Below are 23,139 nucleotides of genomic sequence, written 5' to 3'. Positions count from 1 at the left end.
GGTAGGCACTACCCAGCTCATGACTCTATGATAGCAGGTGCCGTGATGGGAACCAACACTTCAACACCGGCTCCAAATGTGGCCGGCTCGGTCAAGGCGCCAGCTCAAGTTCTCGTAGAGTTGGTCGCCTCATTGGCAACACTCCTAGAGATGCCGGTGACTATGGAAAATTAGGTATAATGCAACATGGAGCTAAACTTCATGAGTAGATGGCTAAGGTCCAGGAGGATATCAACGCTGAGAACGTCGCATGGTGGAGCTGCAAGTCCAGATCCACAATGAGGTGGGGCACCTAAAGATAGAAGCCTGGCACATGGGCCTCCATCAGAACGCCTCAGACGTGGTTCATCAGAGGAGGCACATGAGACGTCTTCTATGCAATTTTGAGCCCACTCGTTTGTTCAACACACCGCAAGACACGCCCATTCCAGGGGATGGGACGAGTGCCCCAGAAGCACTGGTTATACCCCAGTTAACCCGAGCCGTGTGCTACTTCTTGAGCTTGCATTGAATTTTCCCTTGAAGAGGAAAGAGTGACGCAACAAAGTAGAGATTAGTATTTCCCTCAGTTAAGAGCCAAGCTATAAATCTAGTAGGAGGCACAAGCAAGTCCCCAATATATGCACCTGCACAAACTAACAAACACTTGCACTCAACATGAAAAAGGGGTTATCAATCCCTTCACGGTCACTTGCAAGAGTGAGATCTAATAGAGATAGATATTAAAGATAAGTAAAAGGTAAATAAAGTAAATATAAATAAATTGCAGCAAGGTATTTTTGGGTTTTTGGTTTTATAGATCTGAAAATATATGATGGAAAATAGACCCGGGGGCCATAGGTTTCACTAGAGGCTTCTCTCTTGAAGAAAGCATACGGTGGGTAAACAAATTACTGTTGAGCAATTGATAGAAACGCGCAAAGTTATGACGATATCTAAGGCAATGATCATGAATATATGCATCACATCTGTGACAAGTAGACCGACTCATGCTTGCATGTACTACTATTACTCCACACACCGACCGCTGTCCAGCATGCAACTAGAGTATTAAGTTCATAAGAATGGAGTAACGCCTTAAGCAAGATGACATGATGTAGAGGGATAGATCCAATCAATATGGAAAAAACCCCATCCTTTTATCCTTAATGGCAACAATAAAATACATGCAACAATACAATACATGCCTCGCTACCCCTACCGTCACTGGGTGAGGACACCGCAAGATTGAACCCATCGCAAAGCACCTCTTCCATTGCAAGAAAAACCAATCTAGTAGGCTAAACCAAATCGATAGATCGGAGAGAAATACAAAGCTATCTTAATCATGCATAAAAGAGTTCAGAAAAGACTCAAATAATATTCATAGATAATCTGATCATAAATCCACAATTCATCGGATCTCAACAAACGCACCGCAAAAGAAGATTACATCAAATAGGTCTCCAAGAACATCGAGGAGAACATTGTATTGAAGATCGAAGAGAGATAAGAAGCCATCTAGCTACTAGCTATGGACCCTTAGGTCCGTGGTAAACTACTCACGCATCAACGGAAGGGCAGCAAGGTTGGTGTAGAGGCCCTCCGTGATCGAATCCCCCTCCGGCGGAGTGCCAGAAAAGGCCCCAAGATGGGATCTCACGAGAACACAAGCTTGCGGCAGCGGAAAAGTATTTTTGGTGTTCCCTATGACATAAGGGGAATATTTTCGAATTTATAGTGCTGGAGTTAGGGTTAGGAGAGCCACGAGGGGCCCACAAGCATAGCGGCGCACCCCTAGGGCTTGTGGCCTCCTCGTGGGTCTTCTGGCCTCCTCCCAGAGCTTCCTAGGTGTCTTGTTGTCCAAGAAAAATCATCAAAAAGTTTCGTTCCATTTGAACTCCGTTTGGTATTGATTTTCTATAGAAGACAAGGAAAAAACAGCAACTGGCACTAGGCACTAGGTTAATAGGTTATTCCCCAAAATAATATAAAGTAGCATATTAATGCATATAAAACATCCAAAACATATAATATAATAGCATGGCACGATAAACAATTATAGATATGTTGAAGACGTATCAAGCATCCCCAAGGTTAATTCCTGCTCGTCCTCGAGTAGGTAAATGATAAAAACATAATTTTTGATGTGGGATGCTACCTAACATATTTATCAATGCAATTCTTCTTATTGTGGCATGCATGTTCAGATCCATAAGATTCAAAACAAAAGTTTAATATTGATATAAAAATAATAATACTTCAAGCATACTAATAAAGCAATCATGTCTTGTCAAAATATCATGGCTAAATAAAGTTCTCCCTACAAAATCATAAAGTCTTGTCATGCTCTATCTTCATCACACAAAGTATTTATCATACACAACCCTGATGACAAGCCAAGCAATTGTTTCATACTTTTAACATTCTCAAGCTTTTTCAACTTTCACGTAATACATGAGCGTGAGCCATGGATATAGCACTATAGGTGGAATAGAATATGGTGGAGGTTGTGAGGAGAAGACAAAAAGGGAGAAAGTCTCACATCAACTAGGCAAATTAATGGGCTATGGAGATTCCCATCAATTGATACCGATGCAACTGAGTAGGGTTTGCCATGCAACGGATACACTAGAGCTATAAGTGTACGAAAGCTCAAAATAAAACTAAGTGGGGGTGCATCCAACTTGCTTGCTCACGAAGACCTAGGGCAATGAGGAAGCCCATCATTGGAATATACAAGCCAAGTTCTATAATGAAAAAAATTCCCACTAGTATATGAAAGTGAGAAAATGGGAGACTCTCTATCATGAAGAACATGGTGCTATTTTTTAAGCACAAGTGTGGAAAAGGATAGTAACATTTCCCCTTCTCTCTTTTTCTCTCATTTTTTCTTTTGGGCTCTTTTTTATATTTTTTATTGTGCTCTTTGGCCTCTTTTTTCATTTCAATTCCAGAGCCTCATCTCGACTTATGGAAGAATCATAGTATCCATCATCCTTTCCTCACATGGGACAATGCTCTAATAATTATGACCATCACACTTTTATTTACTTACAACTCGAGAATTACAACTCGATACTAGAACAAAGATATGACTCTATATGAATGTTGGGGAATGTAGCATGCAATTTCAAAAAAATTCCTATGATCACGCAAGATCTATGTAGGAGATGCATAGCAACGAGAGGGGGAGAGTGTGTCCACGTACCCTCGTAGACCGAAAGAGGAAGCGTTAGGTTAACGCGGTTGCTGTAGTCGAACGTCTTCACGATCCAACCGATCTAGTACCGAATGTACGGCACCTCCGAGTTCAGCACACGTTTAGCTTGATGACGTCCCTCGAACTCTTGATCCAACAGAGGGTCGAGGGAGAGTTTCGTTAGCATGACGGCGTGGTGACGGTGATGGTGATGTGATCCGCACAGGGCTTTGCCTAAGCACTACGACGCTATGACCGGAGGAGTAAACTGTGGAGGGGGGCACTGCACACGGCTAAGAAAATAATTGGTGTGCCTTGGGGTGCCCCCTGCCCCCGTGTATGAAGGAGGAGGGGAGGAGGCGGCTGGCCCTAGGGGGCGCGCCATGGGGGGAAACCGAATAGGACTCCAAGTCCTATTCGACCCCCTCCTTTCTTACGGAGGGGGAAAGGGGAATGGAGATGGAAGAGGAGAAGGAAAGGGGGGCACGCCCCCTCCCCTAGTCCAATTCGGACTCCCCATGGGAGGGGGTGCAGCCACCCCTTGTGGGCTGCCTCCCCTCTCCCCTATGGCCCATGTAGGCCCATTACTTTACCCGGGGGGTACCGGTAACCCCTCGGTACTCCAAAAAAATACCCGAACCACCTCGAAACCAATCCGGTGTCCGAATACCATCAACCAATATATCAATATTTACCTCTCGACCATTTTGAGACTCCTCGCCATGTCCGCGATCTCATCCGGGACTCCAAACAATCTTCGGTCAGCAAAACACATAACTCATAATACAAATCGTCATCGAATGTTAAGCGCGCGGACCCTATGGGTTCGAGAACTATATAGACATGACCGAGACATATCTCCGGTCAATAAACAATAGCAGAACCTGGATGCTCATATTGGTTCCTACATATTCTACGAAGATCTTTATCAGTCAAACCGCAATGACAACATACATAATTCCCTTTGTCATCGGTATGTTACTTGCCCGAGATTCAATAGTTGGTATCCTCATACCTAATTCAATCTTGTTACCAGCAAGTCTCTTTACTCATTCTGTAATGCATCATCCCGCAACTAACTCATTAGTCACATTGCTTGCAAGGCTTTATCATGATGTGCATTACCGAGAGGGCCCAGAGATACCTCTCTGATATTCAGAGTGACAAATCCTAATCTCGATCTATGCCGACCCAACAAACACGTTCGGAGACACCTGTAGAGCATCTTTATGATCACCCAGTTAGGTTGTGACGTTTGATAGCACACAAGGTGTTCCTCCGGTATTCGGGAGTTGCATAATCTCATAGTCAAAGGAATATGTATAAGTCATGAAGAAAGCAATAGCAATAAAACTTAACAATCATTATGCTAAGCTAACGGATGGGTCTTGTCCATCACATCATTTTCCTAATGATGTGATCCCGTTCATCAAATGACAACACATCTCTATGGTCAGGAAACTTAACCATCTTTGATTAACGAGCTAGTCAAGTAGAGGCATACTAGGGACACTTTGTTTTGTCTATGTATTCACACATGTACTAAGTTTTCGGTTAATACAATTCTAGCATGAATAATAAACATTTATCATGATATAAGGAAATATAAATAAGAACTTTATTATTGCCTCTATGGCATATTTCCTTTAGTCTCCCACTTGCACTAGAGTCAAGAATCTAGATTACATTGTAATGATTCTAACACCCATGGAGTCTTGGTGCTGATCATGTTTTGCTCGTGGAAGAGGCTTAGTCAACGGGTCTGCAACATTGAGAACCGTATGTGTTTTGCAAATCTCTATGTCTCCCTCCTTGACTTGATCGCGGATGGAGTTGAAGCATCTCTTGATGTGTTTGGTTCTCTTGTGAAATCTGGATTCCTTCGCTAAGTCAATTGCTCCAGTATTGTCACAAAAGATTTTCATGTTGGAAATATGCCCTAGAGGCAATAATAAAATGGTTATTATTATATTTCCTTGTTCATGATAATTGTCTATTGTTCATGCTATAATTGTGTTATCCGGAAATCGTAATACATGTGTGAATACATAGACCACAACATGTCCCTAGTGAGCCTCTAGTTGACTAGCTCGTTGATCAACAGATAGTCATCGTTTCCTGACTATGGACATTAGATGTCATTGATAATGGGATCACATCATTAGGAGAATGATGTGATGGACAAGACCCAATCCTAAGCATAGCACAAGATCGTGTAGTTCGTATGCTAGAGCTTTTCTAATGTCAAGTATCCTTTCCTTAGACCATGAGATTGTGCAACTCCCGGATACTGTAGGAATACTTTGGGTGTGCCAGACATCACAACGTAACTGGGTGACTATAAAGGTGCACTACGGGTATCTTCGAAAGTGTCTGTTGGGTTGGCACGAATCGAGACTGGGATTTGTCACTCCGTATGACGGAGAGGTATCTTTGGGCCCACTTGGTAAGACATCATTGTAATGAGCTCAATGTGACTAAGGGTTGGTCACGGGATGATGTGTTACGGAATGAGTAAAGTGACTTGCCGGTAACGAGATTGAACGAGGTATTGGGATACAGACGATCGAATCTCGGGCAAGTAACGTACCGATTGACAAAGGGAATTGAATACAGGATTGATTGAATCCTCGACATCGTGGTTCATCCGATGAGATCATCGTGGAACATGTGGGAGCCAACATGGGTATCCAGATCCCACTGTTGGTTATTGGCCGGAGAGTTGTCTCGGTCATGTCTGCATGGTTCCCGAACCCGTAGGGTCTACACACTTAAGGTTCAGTGACGCTAGGGTTGTAGAGATATTAGTATGCGGTAACCCAAAAGTTGTTCGAAGTCCAGGATGAGATCCCGGACGTCACAAGGAGTTCCGGAATGGTCTGCAGGTAAATATTTATATATAGAAAGTCCAGTTTCGACCACCGGGAAAGTTTCGGGGGTCACCGGTATTGTACCGGGACCACCGGAAGGGTCCCGGGGGTCCACCGGGTGGGGCCACCTATCCCGGAGGGCCCCATGGGCTGAAGTGGGAAGGGAACCAGCCCCTGGTGGTCTAGTGTGCACCCCTTGGGCCTCCCTTGCGCCTAGGGTTGGAAACCCTAAGGGGGTGGGGGCGCCTCCACCTAGCTTGGGGGCCAAGCCACCCCCTAGGCCGCCCCCCCATTAGATGGGATCTCTAGGGGACGGCGCCCCCCAGGCCCCCTATATATAGTGGAGGGGAGGGAGGGCAGCCGCACCCAAGTCCCTGGCGCCTCCCTCCCTCCCGTGACACCTCTTCCTTCCCGCTTGCGCTTGGCGAAGCCCTGCCGGGATCCCGCTACTTCCACCACCACGCCGTCGTGCTGCTAGATCTCCATCAACCTCTCCTTCCCTTGCTGGATCAAGAAGGAGGAGACATCTCTCCCAATCGTACGTGTGTTGAACGCGGAGGTGCCGTCCGTTTGGCGCTCGGTCATCGGAGATTTGGATCACGACGAGTACGACTCCATCAACCCCGTTCTCTTGAATGCTTCCGCTCGCGATCTACAAGGGTATGCAGATGCACTCCCCTCTCCTTCGTTGCTGGATGACTCCATAGATTGATCTTGGTGATGCGTAGAAAATTTTAAAATTATGCTACGTTCCCCAACAATGGTATCAGAGCCAGGTTTATGCGTAGTTTCTATGCATGAGTAGAACGCAAATTGTTGTGGGCGTCGATTTTGTCAATTTACTTGTCGTTACTAGTCTTATCTTGATTCGGTGGCATCGTGGGATGAAGCGGCCCGGACCGACCTTACACGTACGCTTACGTGAGACTGGTTCCACCGACTGACATGCACTAGTTGCATAAGGTGGCTAGCGGGTGTCTGTCTCTCCCACTTTAGTCGGTTCGGATTTGATGAAAAGGGTCCTTATGAAGGGTAAATAGAAATTGGCATATCACGTTGTGGTTCTGGCGTAGGTAAGAAACGTTCTTGCTAGAAACCTATAGCAGCCACGTAAAAACTTGCAACAACAATTAGAGGACGTCTAACTTATTTTTGCAGCATATGCCGTGTGATGTGATATGGCCAAAAGGATGTGATGAATGATATATGTGATGTATGAGATTGATCATGTTCTTGTAATAGGAATCATGACTTGCATGTCGATGAGTATGACAACCGGCAGGAGCCATAGGAGTTGTCTTAATTTATTTATGACCTGCGTGTCAACATAAACGTCATGTAATTACTTTACTTTATTGCTAACCGTTAGCCATAGTAGTAGAAGTAATAGTTGGCGAGACAACTTCATGAAGACACGATGATGGAGATCATGATGATGGAGGTCATGGTGTCATGCCGGTGACGATGATGATCATGGCGCCCCGAAGATGCAGATCAAAAGGAGCAAAATGATATTGGCCATATCATGTCACTATTTGATTGCATGTGATGTTTATCATGTTTTACATCTTATTTGCTTAGAACGACGGTAGCATAAATAAGATGATCCCTCGCAATAATTTCAAGAAAGTGTTCCCCTAACTGTGCACTGTTGCTAAGGTTTGTTGTTCCGAAGCACCACGTGATGATTGGGTGTGATAGGTTGTAATGTTCGCATACAACGGGTGTAAGCTAGATTTACACATGCAATACACTTAGGTTGACTTGACGAGCCTAGCATGTACAGACATGGCCTCGGAACATGGAAGACCGAAAGGTCGAACATGAGTCGTATAGAAGATACGATCAACATGAAAATGTTCACCGATGATGACTAGTCCGTCTCACGTGATGATCGCACACGGCCTAGTTGACTCAGATCATGTATCACTTAGATGACTAGAGGGATGTCTATCTGAGTGGGAGTTCATTTAATAATTTGATTAGATGAACTTAATTATCATGAACGTAGTCTAAAAATCTTTGCAATATGTCTTGTAGATCAAATGGCCCACGCTAATGTTGCCCTCAACTTCAACGCATTCCTAGAGAAAACCAAGCTGAAAGACGAAGGCAGTAACTACACAGACTGGGTCTGTAACCTGAGGATTATCCTCATAGCTGCCAGGAAAGCATATGTCCTTGACGCACCGCTAGGTGAAGCACCTGTTTTCCCTGTAGAACAAGATGTTATGAACGCTTGGCAGACACATAGTGATGATTACTCCCTGGTTCAGTGCGGCATGCTTTACCGCATAGAACCGGGGCTCCAAAAGCGTTTTGAGCAACACGGAGCATATGAGATGTTCCAAGAGCTGAAAATGGTTTCCAAGCTCATGCCCGGGTCGAGAGATATGAAGTCTCCGACAAGTTCTACAGTTGTAAGATGGAGGAGAATAGTTTCGTCAGCGAGCACATACTCAAAATGTCTGGGTTGCACAACCGCTTATCTCAGCTGGGAGTTAATCTCCCAGATGATGCGGTCGTTGACAGAATCCTTCAGTCGCTCCCACCTAGCTACAAGAGCTTTGTGATGAACTTCAATATGCAGGGGATGGAAAAGACCATTCCTGAGGTATATTCAATGCTGAAATCAGCGGAGGTGGAAATAAAAAAGGAACATCAAGTGTTGATGGTGAATAAAACCACTAAGTTCAGGAAATGCAAGGGTAAAAAGAACTTCAAGAAGGATGGCAAGGGAGTTGTCGCGCCCGGTAAGCAAGCTGCCGGGAAGAAGCCAAATAATGGACCCAAGCCTGAGACTGAGTGCTTTTATTGCAAGGGAAACGGTCACTGGAAGCGGAACTGCCCCAAGTACTTAGAGGATAAGAAGGCCGGCAATACCAAAGGTATATGTGATATACATGTTATTGATGTGTACCTAACCAACGCTCGTAGTAGCTCCTGGGTATTTGATACCGGTGCAGCTGCTCATATTTGTAACTCAAAACAGGAACTGGAGAATAAACGGAGACTGGCGAAGGACGAGGTGACGATGCGTGTCGGGAATGGTTCCAAGGTCGATGTGATCGCCGTCGGCATGCTACCTCTACATTTACCTACGGGATTAGTTTTAAACCTCAATAATTGTTATTTAGTACCAGCTTTGAGCATGAACATTGTATCTGGATCTCGTTTAATGCGAGATGGCTACTCATTTAAATATGAGAATAATGGTTGTTCTATTTATATGAGAGACATGTTTTATGGTCATGCCCCGCTGGTCAATGGTTTATTCTTATTTAATCTCTAACGTGATGTTACACATATTCATAGTGTGAATGCCAAAAGATGTAAGGTTGATAATGATAGTTCCACATACTTGTGGCACTGCCGCCTTGGTCACATTGGTGTCAAACGCATGAAGAAACTCCATGCAAATGGACTTTTGGAGTCTCTTGATTATGAATCATTTGACACGTGCGAACCATGCCTCATGGGCAAAATGACCAAGACTCCGTTCTCCGGAACAATGGAGCGAGCAACCAACTTATTGGAAATCATACATACTGATGTGTGCGGTCCAATGAGTGTTGAGGCTCGCGGTGGCTATCGTTATGTTCTCACCCTCACTGATGACTTGAGTAGATATGGGTATGTCTACTTAATGAAACACAAGTCTGAGACCTTTGAAAAGTTCAAGGAATTTTAGAGTGAGGTTGAGAATCAACGTGACAGGAAAATCAAGTTCTTACGATCAGATCGTGGGGGAGAATATTTGAGTCATGAATTTGGCACGCACTTAAGGAAATATGGAATAGTTTCACAACTCACGCCGTCTGGAACACCTCAGCGTAATGATGTGTCCGAACGTCGTAATCGCACTCTGTTAGATATGGTGCGATCTATGATGTCTCTTACCGATCTACCGCTATCATTTTGGGGTTATGTTATAGAGACTGCCGCATTCACTTTAAATAGGGCTCCGTCGAAATCCATTGAGATGACACCGTATAAATTGTGGTTTGGTAAGAAACCTAAGCTGTTGTTTCTGAAAGTTTGGGGATGCGATGCTTATGTCAAGAAACTTCAACCTGAAAAGCTCGAACCCAAATCGGAAAAGTGCGTCTTCATAGGATACCATAAATAAACCATTGGGTATACCTTCTACCTCAGATCCGAAGGCAAGATCTTTGTTGCTAAGAATGGATCCTTTCTAGAGAAAGAGTTTCTCTCGAAAGAAGTAAGTGGGAGGAACGTAGAACTTGATGAAGTGTTGCCTCTTGAACCGGAGAGTGGCGCAGCTCAAGAAAATGTTCCTGAGGTGCATGCACCGACTAGGGAGGAAGTTAATGATGATGATCATGAAACTTCAGATCAAGTTGCTACTGAACTTCGAAGGTCCACAAGGACACGTTCCGCACCAGAGTGGTACGGCAACCCTGTCCTGGAAATCATGTTGTTAGACAATGGTGAACCTTCAAACTGTGAAGAAGCGATGGTGGGCCCAGATTCCGACAAATGGCTGGAAGCCATGAAATACAAGATAGGATCCATGTATGAAAACAAAGTATGGACTTTGACTGACTTGCCCAATGATCGGCGAGCCATAGAAAATAAATGGATCTTTAAGAACAAGACAAACGCGGATGGTAATGTGACCATCTATAAGGCTCAGCTTGTCGCTAAGGGTTATCGACAAGTTCAAGGGGTTGACTACAATGAGACTTTCTCACTCGTAGCGAAGCTGAAGTCCATCTGAATCATGTTAGCAATTGCCGCATTCTATGATTATGAGATATGGCAAATGGACGTCAAAACGGCATTCCTTAATGGTTTCCTTAAAGAAGAATTGTATATGATGCAGCCGAAAGGTTTTGTCGATCCTAAGAATGCTGACAAGGTGTGCAAGCTCCAACGCTTAGTCTATGGGCTGGTGCAAGCATCTCGGAGTTGGAATATTCGATTTGATGAGATGATCAAAGCGTTTGGGTTTACGCAGACTTATGGAGAAGCCTGTGTTTACAAGAAAGTGAGTGGGAGCTCTGTAGCATTTCTCATATTATATGTGGATGACATACTATTGATGGGAAATGATATAGAATTCTTGGAAAGCATAAAGGCCTACTTGAACACGTGTTTTTCAATGAAGGACCTTGGAGAAGCTGCTTATATATTAGGCATCAAGATCTATAGAGATAGATCGAGACGCCTCATTGGTATTTCACAAAGTACGTACCTTGACAAGATATTGAAGAAGTTCAATATGGATCAGTCCAAGAAGGGGTTCTTGCCTGTATTGCAAGGTATGAGATTGAGCACGGCTCAATGCCCGACCACGGCAAAAGATAGAGAAAAGATGAGTGTCGTCCCCTATGCCTCGGCCATAGGGTCTATTATGTATGACATGCTATGTACTAGACCTGATGTAAACCTTGCCGTAAGTTTGGTAGGAAGGTACCAAAGTAATCCCGACATGGAACACTGGACAACGGTCAAGAATATCCTGAAGTACCTGAAAAGGACTAAGGATATGTTTCTCGTCTATGGAGGTGACGAAGAGCTCGTCGTAAAGGGTTACGTCGATGCTAGCTTCGACACAGATCTGGATGACTCTAAGTCACAAACCGTATACGTGTATATTTTGAATGGTGGGGCAGTCAGCTGGTGCAGTTGCAAGCAAAGCGTCGTGGCGGGATCTACATGTGAAGCGGAGTACATGGCAGCCTCGGAGGCAGCACAAGAAGCAATCTGGGTGAAGGCGTTCATTACCGACCTAGGAGTTATTCCCAATGCGTCAGGCCCGATGACTCTCTTCTGTGATAACACTGGAGCTATTGCCCTTGCCAAGGAGCCCAGGTTTCATAGGAAGACCAGGCATATCAAGCGTCGCTTCAACTCCATTCGTGAAAATGTTCAAAATGGAGACATAGATATTTGTAAAGTGCATACGGACCTGAATGTCGCAGATCCGTTGACTAAACCTCTTCCTCGAGCAAAACATGATCAATACCAGAACTCTATGGGTGTTCGACTCATCACAATGTAACTAGATTATTGACTCTAGTGCAAGTGGGAGACTGTTGGAAATATGCCCTAGAGGCAATAATAAAATGGTTATTATTATATTTCCTTGTTCATGATAATTGTCTATTGTTCATGCTATAATTGTGTTATCCGGAAATCGTAATACATGTGTGAATACATAGACCACAACATGTCCCTACTGAGCCTCTAGTTGACTAGCTCGTTGATCAACAGATAGTCATGGTTTCCTGATTATGGACATTAGATGTCATTGATAACGGGATCACATCATTAGGAGAATGATGTGATGGACAAGACCTAATCCTAAGCATGGCACAAGATCGTGTAGTACGTATGCTAGAGCTTTTCTAATGTCAAGTATCCTTTCCTTAGACCATGAGATTGTGCAACTCCCAGATACTGTAGGAATACTTTGGGTGTGCCAAACGTCACAACGTAACTGGGTGACTATAAAGGTGCACTACGGGTATCTCCGAAAGTGTCTGTTGGGTTGGCACGAATCGAGACTGGGATTTGTCACTCCGTATGACGGAGAGGTATATCTGGGCCCACTTGGTAAGACATCATCGTAATGAGCTCAATGTGACTAAGGGTTGGTCACGGGATGATGTGTTACGGAACGAGTAAAGTGACTTGCCGGCAACGAGATTGAACGAGGTATTGGGATACCGACGATTGAATCTTGGGCAAGTAATGTACCGATTGACAAAGGGAATTGAATACGGGATTGATTGAATCCTCGACATCATGGTTCATCCGATGAGATCATCGTGGAACATGTGGGAGCCAACATGGGTATCCAGATCCCGCTGTTGGTTATTGGCTGGAGAGTTGTCTCGGTCATGTCTGCATGGTTCCCGAACCCGTAGGGTCTACACACTTAAGGTTCGATGACGCTAGGGTTATAGAGATATTAGTATGTGGTAACCCGAAAGTTGTTCGGAGTCCCGGATGAGATCTCGGGCGTCACGAGGAGTTCCGGAATGATCCGGAGGTAAAGATTTATATATAGGAAGTCCGGTTTCGACCACCGGAAAAGTTTCGGGGGTCACCGGTATTGTACCGGGACCACCGGAAGGGTCCCGGGGGTCCACCGGGTGGGGCCACCTATCCCGGAGGGGCCCATGGGCTGAAGTGGGAAGGGAACCAGCCCCTGGTGGGCTGGTGCGCCCCCCTTGGGCTTCCCTTGCGCCTAGAGTTGGAAACCCTAAGGGGTGGGGCGCCTCCACCTAGCTTGGGGGCCAAGCCACCCCCTAGGCCGCCTCCCCCCATTAGATGGGATCTCCAGGGGCCGGCGCCCCCAGGCCCCCTATATATAGTGGAGGGGAGGGAAGGCAGCCGCACCCAAGTCCCTGGTGCCTCCCTCCCTCTCATGACACCTCTTCCTCCCCGCTTGCGCTTGGCGAAGCCCTGCCGGGATCCCGCTACTTACACTACCACGCTGTCGTGCTACTGGATCTCCATCAACCTCTACTTCCCTTGTTGGATCAAGAAGGAGGAGACGTCTCTCCCAACCGTACGTGTGTTGAACGCGGAGGTGTCGTCCGTTCGGCGCTCGGACATCAGTGATTTGGATCACGACGAGTACGACTCCATCAACCCCATTCTCTTGAACGCTTCCGCTCGCGATCTACAAGGGTATGCAGATGCACTCCCCTCCCCCTCGTTGCTAGATGACTCCATAGATTGATCTTGGTGATGCGTAGAAAATTTTAAAATTCTGCTACGTTCCCCAACATTTCATTGGACCCGATGCACTAGGTATTACACCTAGATCGGATATGAACTCCTTCATCCAGACTCCTTCATTTGCTGCTTCCAAAGTAGCTATGTACTCTACTTCACACGTAGATCCCGCCACAACGCTCTGCTTGGAACTGCATCAATTGACAGCTCCACCAATCAATATAAACACATATCCGGTTTGTGACTTAGAGTCATCCGGATCAGTGTCAAAACTAGCATCGACGTAACCATTTACAACAAGCTCTTTGTCGCCTCCATAAACGAGAAACATATCCTTAGTCCTTTTCAAGTATTTCGGAATGTTCTTGACCGTTGTCCAGTGATCCACACCTGAATTACTTTGGTACCTCCCTGCGAAACTTACGGCAAGAAACACATCAGGTCTGGTACACAACATTGCATACATGATAGAACCTATGGCCGAGGCATAGGGAATGACTTTCATTTTCTCTATATCTTCTGCAGTGGTCGGGCATTAAGTCTGACTCAACTTTACACCTTGTAACATAGGCAAGAACCCTTTCTTTGACTGATCCATTTTGAACTTCTTCAAAACTTTATCGAGGTATGTGCTTTGTGAAAGTCCAATTAAGCATCTTGATCTATCTCTATAGATCTTGATGCTCAATATATAAGCAGCTTCACCGAGGTCTTTCATTAAAAAATTCTTATTCAAGTATCCTTTTATGCTATCCAAAAATTCAGTATTATTTCCATTCAACAATATGTCATCCACATATAATATTATAAATGCTACAGAGCTCCCACTCACTTTCTTGTAAATACAGACTTCTCCAAAAGTATGTATAAAACCATATGCTTTGATCACACTATCAAAGCGTATATTCCAACTCCGAGAGGCTTGCACGAGTCCATAAATGGATCACTGGAGTTTGCACACTTTGTTAGCACCTTTGGGATCGACAAAACCTTCTGGTTGCATCATATACAACTCTTCTTTAAGAAATTCATTAAGGAATGCAGTTTTGACGTACATTTGCCAAATTTCATAATCATAAAATGCGGCAATTGCTAACATGATTCAGACAGACTTAAGCATCGCTATGGGTGAGAAGGTCTCATCGTAGTCAATTCCTTGAACTTGTCGAAAACCTTTTGCAACAAGTCGAGATTTGTAGACAGTAACATTACCATCAGCGTCAATCTTCTTCTTAAAGATCCATTTATTCTCTATAGCTTGCCGGTCATCGGCCTAGTCAACCAAAGTCCATACTTTGTTCTCATACATGGATCCCATCTCAGATTTCATGGCCTCAAGCCATTTTGCGGAATCTAGGCTCATCATCGCTTCCTCGTAGTTCGTAGGTCCGTCATGGTCTAGTAACATGACTTTCAGAACAGGATTACCATACCACTCTAGTGCGGAACGTACTCTGGTTGACCTACGAGGTTCGGTAGTAACTTGATCAGAAGTTTGATGATCATCATCATTAGCTTCCTCACTAATTGGTGTAGGCATCACTGGAACTGATTTTTGTGATGAACTACTTTCCAATTCGAGAGAAGGTACAACTACCTCATCAAGTTCTACTTTCCTCCCACTCACTTCTTTCGAGAGAAACTCCTTCTCTAGAAAGGATCCATTCTTAGCAACAAATATCATGCCTTTGGATCTATGATAGAAGGTTTACCCAACCGTTTCTTTTGGGTATCCTATCAAGACACGTTACTCCGATTTGGGTTCAAGCTTATCAGGCTGAAGCTTTTTCACATAAGCATCGCAACCCCAAACTTTGAGAAACGACAGCTTAGGTTTCTTGCTAAACCACAGTTCATATGGTGTCGTCTCAACGGATTTAGATGGTGCCCTATTTAATGTGAATGCAGCCGTCTCTAAAGCATAACCCCAAAACGATAGTGGTAAATCGGTAAGAGACATCATAGATCGCACCATATCTAACAAAGTATGGTTACGACGTTCGGACACACCATTACGTTGTGGTGTTCGAGGTGGCGTGAGTTGCGAAACTATTCCACATTGTTTCAAATGAAGACCAAACTCGTAACTCAAATATTCACCTCCGCGATCAGATCATAGAAACTTTATTTTCTTGTTACAATGATTCTCCACTTCACTCTAAAATTCTTTAAACTTTTCAAATGTTTCAGACTTATGTTTCATTAAGTAGATATACCCATATCTACTCAAATCATCTGTGAAGGTCAGAAAATAACGATACCCATCGTGAGCCTCAACACTCATCGGACTGCATACATCAGTATGTATTATTTTTAATAAGTCAGTGGCTCGCTCCATTATTTCGGAGAACGGAGTCTTAGTCATCTTGCCCATGAGGCATGGTTCACAAGCATCAAGTGATTCCAAAATCTCATCAGCATGGAGTTTCTTCATACGCTTTACACCAATATGACCTAAATGGCAGTGCCACAAATAAGTTGCACTATCATTATTTACTTTGCATTTTTTGGCTTCAATATTATGAATATGTGTATCACTAGGATTGAGATTCAACAAAAATAGACCACTCATCAAGGGTGCATGAACATAAAAGATATCTTTACCTACTAATAAACCACCGACCGCTTCTGGTTGTACGTCGCTGCCCTTTTTGCAAAAAGTCCCCCTATTTTTTGAAATTAACGCACAGTCCTACTTAAAGTGTAGATAACGTTTCGTTTTTTGCGAAAAATACCCTGCCTCAACTGAACCGCCGTGCACGCCCCGCCGCTTGTCGCTGGCGTCGACGCCGCAGAAGCAAGGCAGGGGATGCGTCGCGGCGGACGTCAGCGCCGCCCAAGCGCATGAATGGGGCGAGGTGTCGCGACTGGCGTTGTAGAGCGCGGCGTACCGAGGCGTCGCGGCGGGCGTTGAAGGGCGCGGTGGACCGAGGCGTCACGGCGGAGGATGATAAGGCGGTCGGCGTGCTCTCTTGGGGCGAGGCGTCGCGGCGGGTTGTGGCGAGCGCGGCCAGCAATGGCGTGAACGCGCGCGGGGAGGGGAAGGGACGGGAGGCGCGCTGTTGCTGCTGCTGCGGCGGCGGCGGCTGCTGGGCTGAGCTGTGGTGTGGTGTGCTGGTGGCGCGCCGAGCAAGCTGGGAGTGAGTGGGGGGTTAGGAGTTCATGGATGTGGAGGAGGGAGGAAGGGGGAGGTGGCGGTCCGTGCGGTGCTTGAAGAAGACGAGGAGGTGGGCGGGCGGGCGGGCGCCCCAGGATCCTTATACCGCGCCACCGGGCTCGCCGCCGGCGGGGGTAGCTCACTGCCGCACGACCGGTCCACGCCGCATGCAACGGTTGCGAGCTCCCATCGCGCGACAGCGGCGGCGGCGGGGCGCGGCGACGGCAGCGTTGCGGGATGGTGGGCCAGGGCGGGCGCGTGCGGCTAGCTGCGAGTGAAGCGGCGACAGACGATAGCGAGGCAACGGGAGGGAGCGAGCGGCGGTGCTGGCTGGCGAGCGAGAGGCGTGGACAGATCACGGCGGCAACAGCAAAGCAGCAGCAGCAGCTAAACAACGAGCTTCAGTTATCTGAATTTTCAGTTCAGTGTCATGATTTGGATGGACGCCCGAACACAACAGCGAGTCGTGGAGGGCATGTCCAGGCGTGGGCGCGAGTGCGCCATCGGCGTGCTGGCGGCCATCTACGGCTGGCGGTGGTGGGCGTGATGCAGGGCGAGTGCAGCGCGCGCGGGCGGCGCAAGGGCGCGCAGCTCCTCGGCGCGCTCCAGGAGGGGCGCCGCCTCGGGCTCGCCTGGGACGGCGTCGGTGGCTCCTGATGAGCGACTCCGACGTGGCACGCCTCGCCGGCCGGCCGCCTCGGCGTCGGTCTCACTCTGCTCCACTCCACTCCAATCCACTAGATTGAAGCTCGAGTATTTGGATGGAATTGGAGACCGTGTCCTTCTCCAACATAAATCAATTTCCAATGTAGTCGAGTTCAAGTCTCTATTCTTCTCCAACGCAAAAGCATGTAGTGCCCGACCCGGATTGGACTTGGCTGTAATAATAAGGAGGGATCCTCGACCGGAACGTCCATCAGGCCGCGTCCCTCGACCAGAATCTCCATCAAAACCCATCACGTTGCAACTTTCAGAGGAACATCCAATGTCGCTGGCGGAGGAAAATCATCTGTCCAGCCGTGCTATGCCGAGTTCGCCGGCGGAAGAAGAACACCCTTCGAGCCCTCCATCGCCTGAGGCGGCTACACCAGAGGTATTTCTCTCCTTGAAAGTTACTATACCTCAGGCTAGCATGTTTGCATCTCTGATTTTTTTTAGAGATTTGTTCAGAGTTGTTTGCTGTCTGAACAAGACACATATCTGAAGATTCAGTATTGACTTATACCTTGGAGTTTACATCTGTTGTATTGTTCCTCTATTCTAAACTGAACCATGCTAATCCGACCAAGTTTGGGCCTACACATAGTCAAAAGTTTGAGTGATAGTTATGTTCCAGTTGCATTTATATTCAGATTTCAGAGAAGGAACAAAGTTCCATGAAAAACAAACTGTTAGTGTGTTCCTTGACGTTATACACCTGATCACCCCTACTGTTAGCACCAAAATTAGCATTATTCTTGGCATGTATATAAATGCTTTGTTTGCATGATTATTTGATTGAAGTTTGGCAGAATGACAGTAAACTGAACCATGGAATTTTAGAATCAGAAAGTAGGCTTATACATCGTCATTAGCTCATTCTTCTGAAGTTGCTCCATGTTACTCCAGTTTTAGGGCTCCAGAAGCTTAACCATTGCAATTTCACTAGACTGCCTCTGGCCAAATGATTGCTATAATCATTCAACCATGTATTTATAAGCTACAAATACACATTTGAGATTGGTCTGAATCTGAAATATTCTACCAACAAACTAACGGTTTGAGGCTTACCTTTTATTTGTGTTGTAACTGCAGAAAATAGATGACATCGCTGAACTAAACATTACAGAGGATTTGGATAACCGACCTTCAAAAAAAGCAAAAAATGTCGAATCAGGTGTTCTGGAGCCATCACTAATGTCGCCAACTATATCAGCATCTACACCAATTTCTGAATGTTTTGAATCCATTGTGCTGGAATCAGATAATCAGATAGATCATGATCAATTGCCATCTCCTCCATCCCCATCTAGCTCAACTCCTGTTTCAAATAAAGAGATCAAAGTTGATGAGACATATGATTATCTCCCACAAGGTATTTGTCTGATTTATTATTTGTACTTTTGTATTCAATAACTCTTAAATTATTGTGTTTTTTGGCAGACTATGCATTGACCGACCATGATCTATGTGCACATATAGCAATAGAATCATCTTTACGTAAAGAATTACTGGTTCAGATAGATGGAAGTTCTGTGAGACAAAATCAATTGATGTGTCTGCTAGATGAAAAAGAGTGGGTAAATGATGATGTAAGTACACTTACTCAAACAGGAAAGAGTTTCTAAACACTAATATTTATTAGTAATGTATTTTCTAAATCTTAACTTCAGGTGATCTATGCATATATATATATATATATATGTTGTTTAAAGGACCAAATTCATGTACAGAATGACAGTAAAGTATATTTTGAGAGTCCTTTTGTTACCTCACTATTAAAACGGGATGGTAACCTTGGCATACAAGAAGATAGTGCCTTTATGACAAAGATTGTCAAAAAATATATGGAGCATGACATGGTAACATACATATCCATAACTTTCATGATTTATGTTTCAAACATTTTTATTTTTTCCCTAATTATCTTTATTACAGATAGAACTTCCAATAAATACCGGCAACACGCATTGGTATTTAGCTATTGTGAATACAAAAAAGCGTGAGATCCAAGTACTGGACTCATTGTGCTGGAAGTTTGATCGAGAGGACCTTGCTATTACGGTTAGTTACAACACCAATTTTAATCCTACATGTAAATGATATAAATTCATATTTCGTTAATGTCTATCATTTCTGAACACCAAATTTCTTTTAGATACGAGGAGTACAATTTCATTTGGATCTTCTTAAAAGTCGGAACTTGATTAAGGACGATTGGAAAGACGTTGATCTTACTGAATGGAATATCACAGAACAGTTACAAAATCCAATTCAAAAAGACAGTTCTTCTTGGCGGTTTATTTACGGTCAAATTTATGGAATATTTCACCGGATGTACACTATCCTACCCAATTACATAGGTATATATCTTTTATATTTGGTAAAAGCATGTTAATTTTAAAAAATGTACTAATAATTGTTCATTTTGCACAGGAAATGATTACTTCTTTTAGGTTTAAGTTAGCCAGCATACTATTATGTTGGAAAACAAACACTGCATCAATGACTACAATCGTTGAAGAAAGTGACGATGACAATAAGGGAGATCCTGATGATGTTCAAATATTGGAAAGTGTAGATGATATTAAAAAAACAAAACAAAAAATCCCATTATCTGTTGAAAATAAATACAGATCACTAATATCTATTCTTTCTAATATGAGCCTGCATGAGTTAACAGCTGCACTCTGTAACTTCATTAAATCAATCAAATACACCGAGATTTTAGAGTAAGTCCTTTCACATTAGTAGTGCAGTTGTACAATATCTTACTTATTTTCTTAATGGTTTATTTACGTAATTTTTACCACTATCAGGAAAGTATGGATCCAAAGTTCAAAGCCATATCCAATTAGCTTGTCTCTCAGAAAGCTACAAGGAATGCTACAAGATGATTTACCCATGGATCGAGATTGCTTTAATTTGGTCGTACGGAAGATTATGTTTGATGACATCCAAACGGCACAAAAAACAAAACAATTGATAACAAAGCATTATGTTGACATGAAATTTTGGGTATGTTTTTATATTCATTATTTACTTTTTTCTATATTCTAATTTTTTAATCACTTTTCTAACCAATTATGTTTGTGTTCTAGATGACTACTGATTTTGGACGACACCCAGAATTCCGCAAAAAGTTCGATGTGGAGCAACTAGCAAATTCTATTCGCAGTTGGCCTGGTATCAAATATAATGTTTCAACATGCAAATCGGTAAGAACACTTCTGTATACTTTAGACCAAAAGATTTTTATTGCATCTAATATGTAGCCTATTTCAGATTCATATTCCAATACAATCCAACGGTTATTTCATTCTATTCACATTGGACAAAGATACCACAACAGTCTACATTTTGGACCCTACTCCTATTAAACCCATGTACCAATGCAACCCACTCGCAAAATATGTGGAAAAAATTATATGGATTGCCAAACACTTACCGAAAGCAATGTCAAAAGCAATGTCAAAAGCATGCCCTGGATCTAGATGGAACGAAAATATTCTCCTATGGCATCAAAAAATCCTAGATGATATTCCAGTTTACAACAGGTATTTTTCAAGAGATGAGTACTATATACTGAGTACTTTTTGTTTTTATTATGTATACAATATTAATTACTAACATATGTATTCTTATATACAAGGGAACTGTCCGGTTATGTTGTTCCCATGTTCATGTCCACATGGGAAGATGAAAGACCACATTTGCCATTTTTAAAGGTAAATATCGCGACCGTACAGATCATAAATATTATAATTACAAATTCGATTCTAATGTCATTCGTTTACAAAAAAATATGGATGTATAGGATGGATATGAACTCAGAAAACTAATTTTGGGCCAACTGCTAACATTCAAGGACATTGAATGTGAAGATAACATGCCTGCCGGTGTACTTGAATTCATCAGTTGTATCAGGAAAATCCAATGTAAAACTGGTATGTAAAATAGTATGATTCGTAAGATTACATAATAAAAAATTCTTTTCAGAAGATTGATTACTTAGTTGTGCTAACTCCAATTTGCTCAAACAGGACGTGCGTGCTATTTCTCAAAAAAGAAGCTTCTCTATTGGCCAACATCCCCGGTGGTAGTTTTAGATATCCAGCAAATGAAGGGCGCCTCATAATCCGAGCAGTTGGGTCAATTACATATAGTTGGTTGTAAATGACTTTCAGTTTCTAGCTTATAATGAAATCTAGACATGTACTCTTTAACAGTATTCTGTTCATGATGGTGGACATATGTATTGGTTGAAATTATCAAGTTGATTACTAGCAGTTGCGGTGCTCTTATTATTTTATTTCCACAAATATGTTCCCCTCAATCTTCCCGCTGGTTTGTCTGTGCTTCCGCTGGATGATGCTCTGTTTAGGCATTGTGCAAAATAAACATAAGTAAAAGAAGTGCCAGATGAGAATACTATGATCATTGAACTTTTATTTAAACCCCCCGAAGCTTGTTGCAAATCATCAAGTGTGTACACTTTATGTGAGTTGGTATTTTGATGTAGGGTAGAACTCTAATCGCCCGATCTTTCACGAAAGGAGCGGATCCTGCGAAGAACGCGAAGAACACGAGGAGGGAAATGAGGGGAACACAAGAGAACACTCAAACCAACAAGTATGATCACACATGCGCTAGATCGATGAACACAAAGGTGAGATACAAGATCCAAAGTCAACAATGGACGATACAAACGGTAACCGGTTCTTCTCCGTAAGGAGGTCTTGAATCCACAGGGGGATCTTCCCTTAGAAAGGGGGCTTGAATCCAAAGGGGATCTTCTCCGTAGAGGCTGCGGTCTCTCTCGTGGAGTAGATCCGATATGGATGAGCGTAGCTCTATCTCTCAAATGAGCTATCACAACGCTAACCTTCAAATGGTGGAGGTGGAGGAGTATATATAGTCTAGGGCCACGAAGGGGTAAGTGAAGGGGTACATGGGCCTCAGCCCGCAACTGGACACAGCCAGGTACCGGACGTCCGCTGGGGACCGGTCATCCGGTGGCTCGTGGGCGGCCGGACGTCTGGTAGGGGCCGGTCGTCCGCTCGTTCTGGCCCGGATGCTGGTGTAGCGGATTTTCGGTCTGGACCGGTCGTCCGGTGGCTTCGGACGTCCGCTCGTTTGGCTCGGGTGCAGGGACACCGGTCGTCCGGTCTGCACCGGTCATTCGGTGGATCTTCAGGCGCCGGACGTCCGGACCCGACCGGTCGTCCGGTGGCTGGAGCTTCTTCGACACCTCTTCTTCTTGCGTCTTCGTTTCCACGCTTCCCTCGCGGATGGTGTAGGTGTTCCTTGGCGCTTGCACTCCTCCACGGTCCGCAGCGTTCCGACAATACCTATGCATGCACACGGGAGAAGTGTCAAGTAGTATACCATCCTCGAAGGGGTCAAGTGAGCACGTGTAAAGGATATGATTCACCTTTGTGTATGTGAAGTAGAGGTCGCACGTGTCACTTGCCAAACGGACTCTTGACATGGTGATGTCCGTAGGATGCTCCGCATCA

The 23,139-nt window shown here is 44.3% G+C and overlaps 1 protein-coding gene across 7 annotated transcripts; it reads left to right on the top strand.

The window, feature by feature from the left end:
* Positions 1–16,412: 16,412 nt before the first annotated feature.
* Positions 16,413–21,922, top strand: LOC125537081 (uncharacterized). Of its 7 annotated transcripts, none has more exons than XR_015616442.1 (9): positions 16,419–18,014; positions 18,716–18,995; positions 19,064–19,212; positions 19,294–19,482; positions 19,559–19,684; positions 19,779–19,983; positions 20,440–20,638; positions 20,722–20,838; positions 20,906–21,026. XR_015616442.1 is itself a non-coding variant. In XM_087543871.1 (9 exons), exons 3-9 carry the CDS (start codon positions 19,862–19,864, stop codon positions 21,756–21,758), a joined length of 1,011 nt encoding a protein of 336 aa, XP_087399997.1. In that variant the 5' UTR covers positions 18,859–18,995; positions 19,559–19,684; positions 19,779–19,861; the 3' UTR covers positions 21,759–21,922. The 7 variants fall into 7 exon arrangements, 4 of the variants coding, with proteins under 4 accessions (XP_087399995.1, XP_087399997.1, XP_087399996.1 ...); XM_087543871.1 differs by lacking the exons at positions 16,419–18,014; positions 19,064–19,212; positions 19,294–19,482 and adding exons at positions 21,273–21,348; positions 21,438–21,567; positions 21,664–21,922 and having other exon boundaries at positions 18,859–18,995; positions 20,906–21,177; XM_087543870.1 differs by lacking the exons at positions 16,419–18,014; positions 18,716–18,995; positions 19,064–19,212 and adding exons at positions 21,273–21,348; positions 21,438–21,567; positions 21,664–21,922 and having other exon boundaries at positions 19,451–19,482; positions 20,906–21,177.
* The last annotated feature ends 1,217 nt before the right edge of the window (positions 21,923–23,139 follow it).

This window comes from Triticum urartu, chromosome 2A (assembly GCF_056163025.1).
Source record: "Triticum urartu cultivar PI428250 chromosome 2A, HENAU_Tu73, whole genome shotgun sequence".
Lineage (NCBI taxonomy): Eukaryota > Viridiplantae > Streptophyta > Magnoliopsida > Poales > Poaceae > Triticum > Triticum urartu.
Note: the sequence above shows the minus strand (reverse complement) of the source record. Positions and strands in the feature narration are given on the sequence as shown.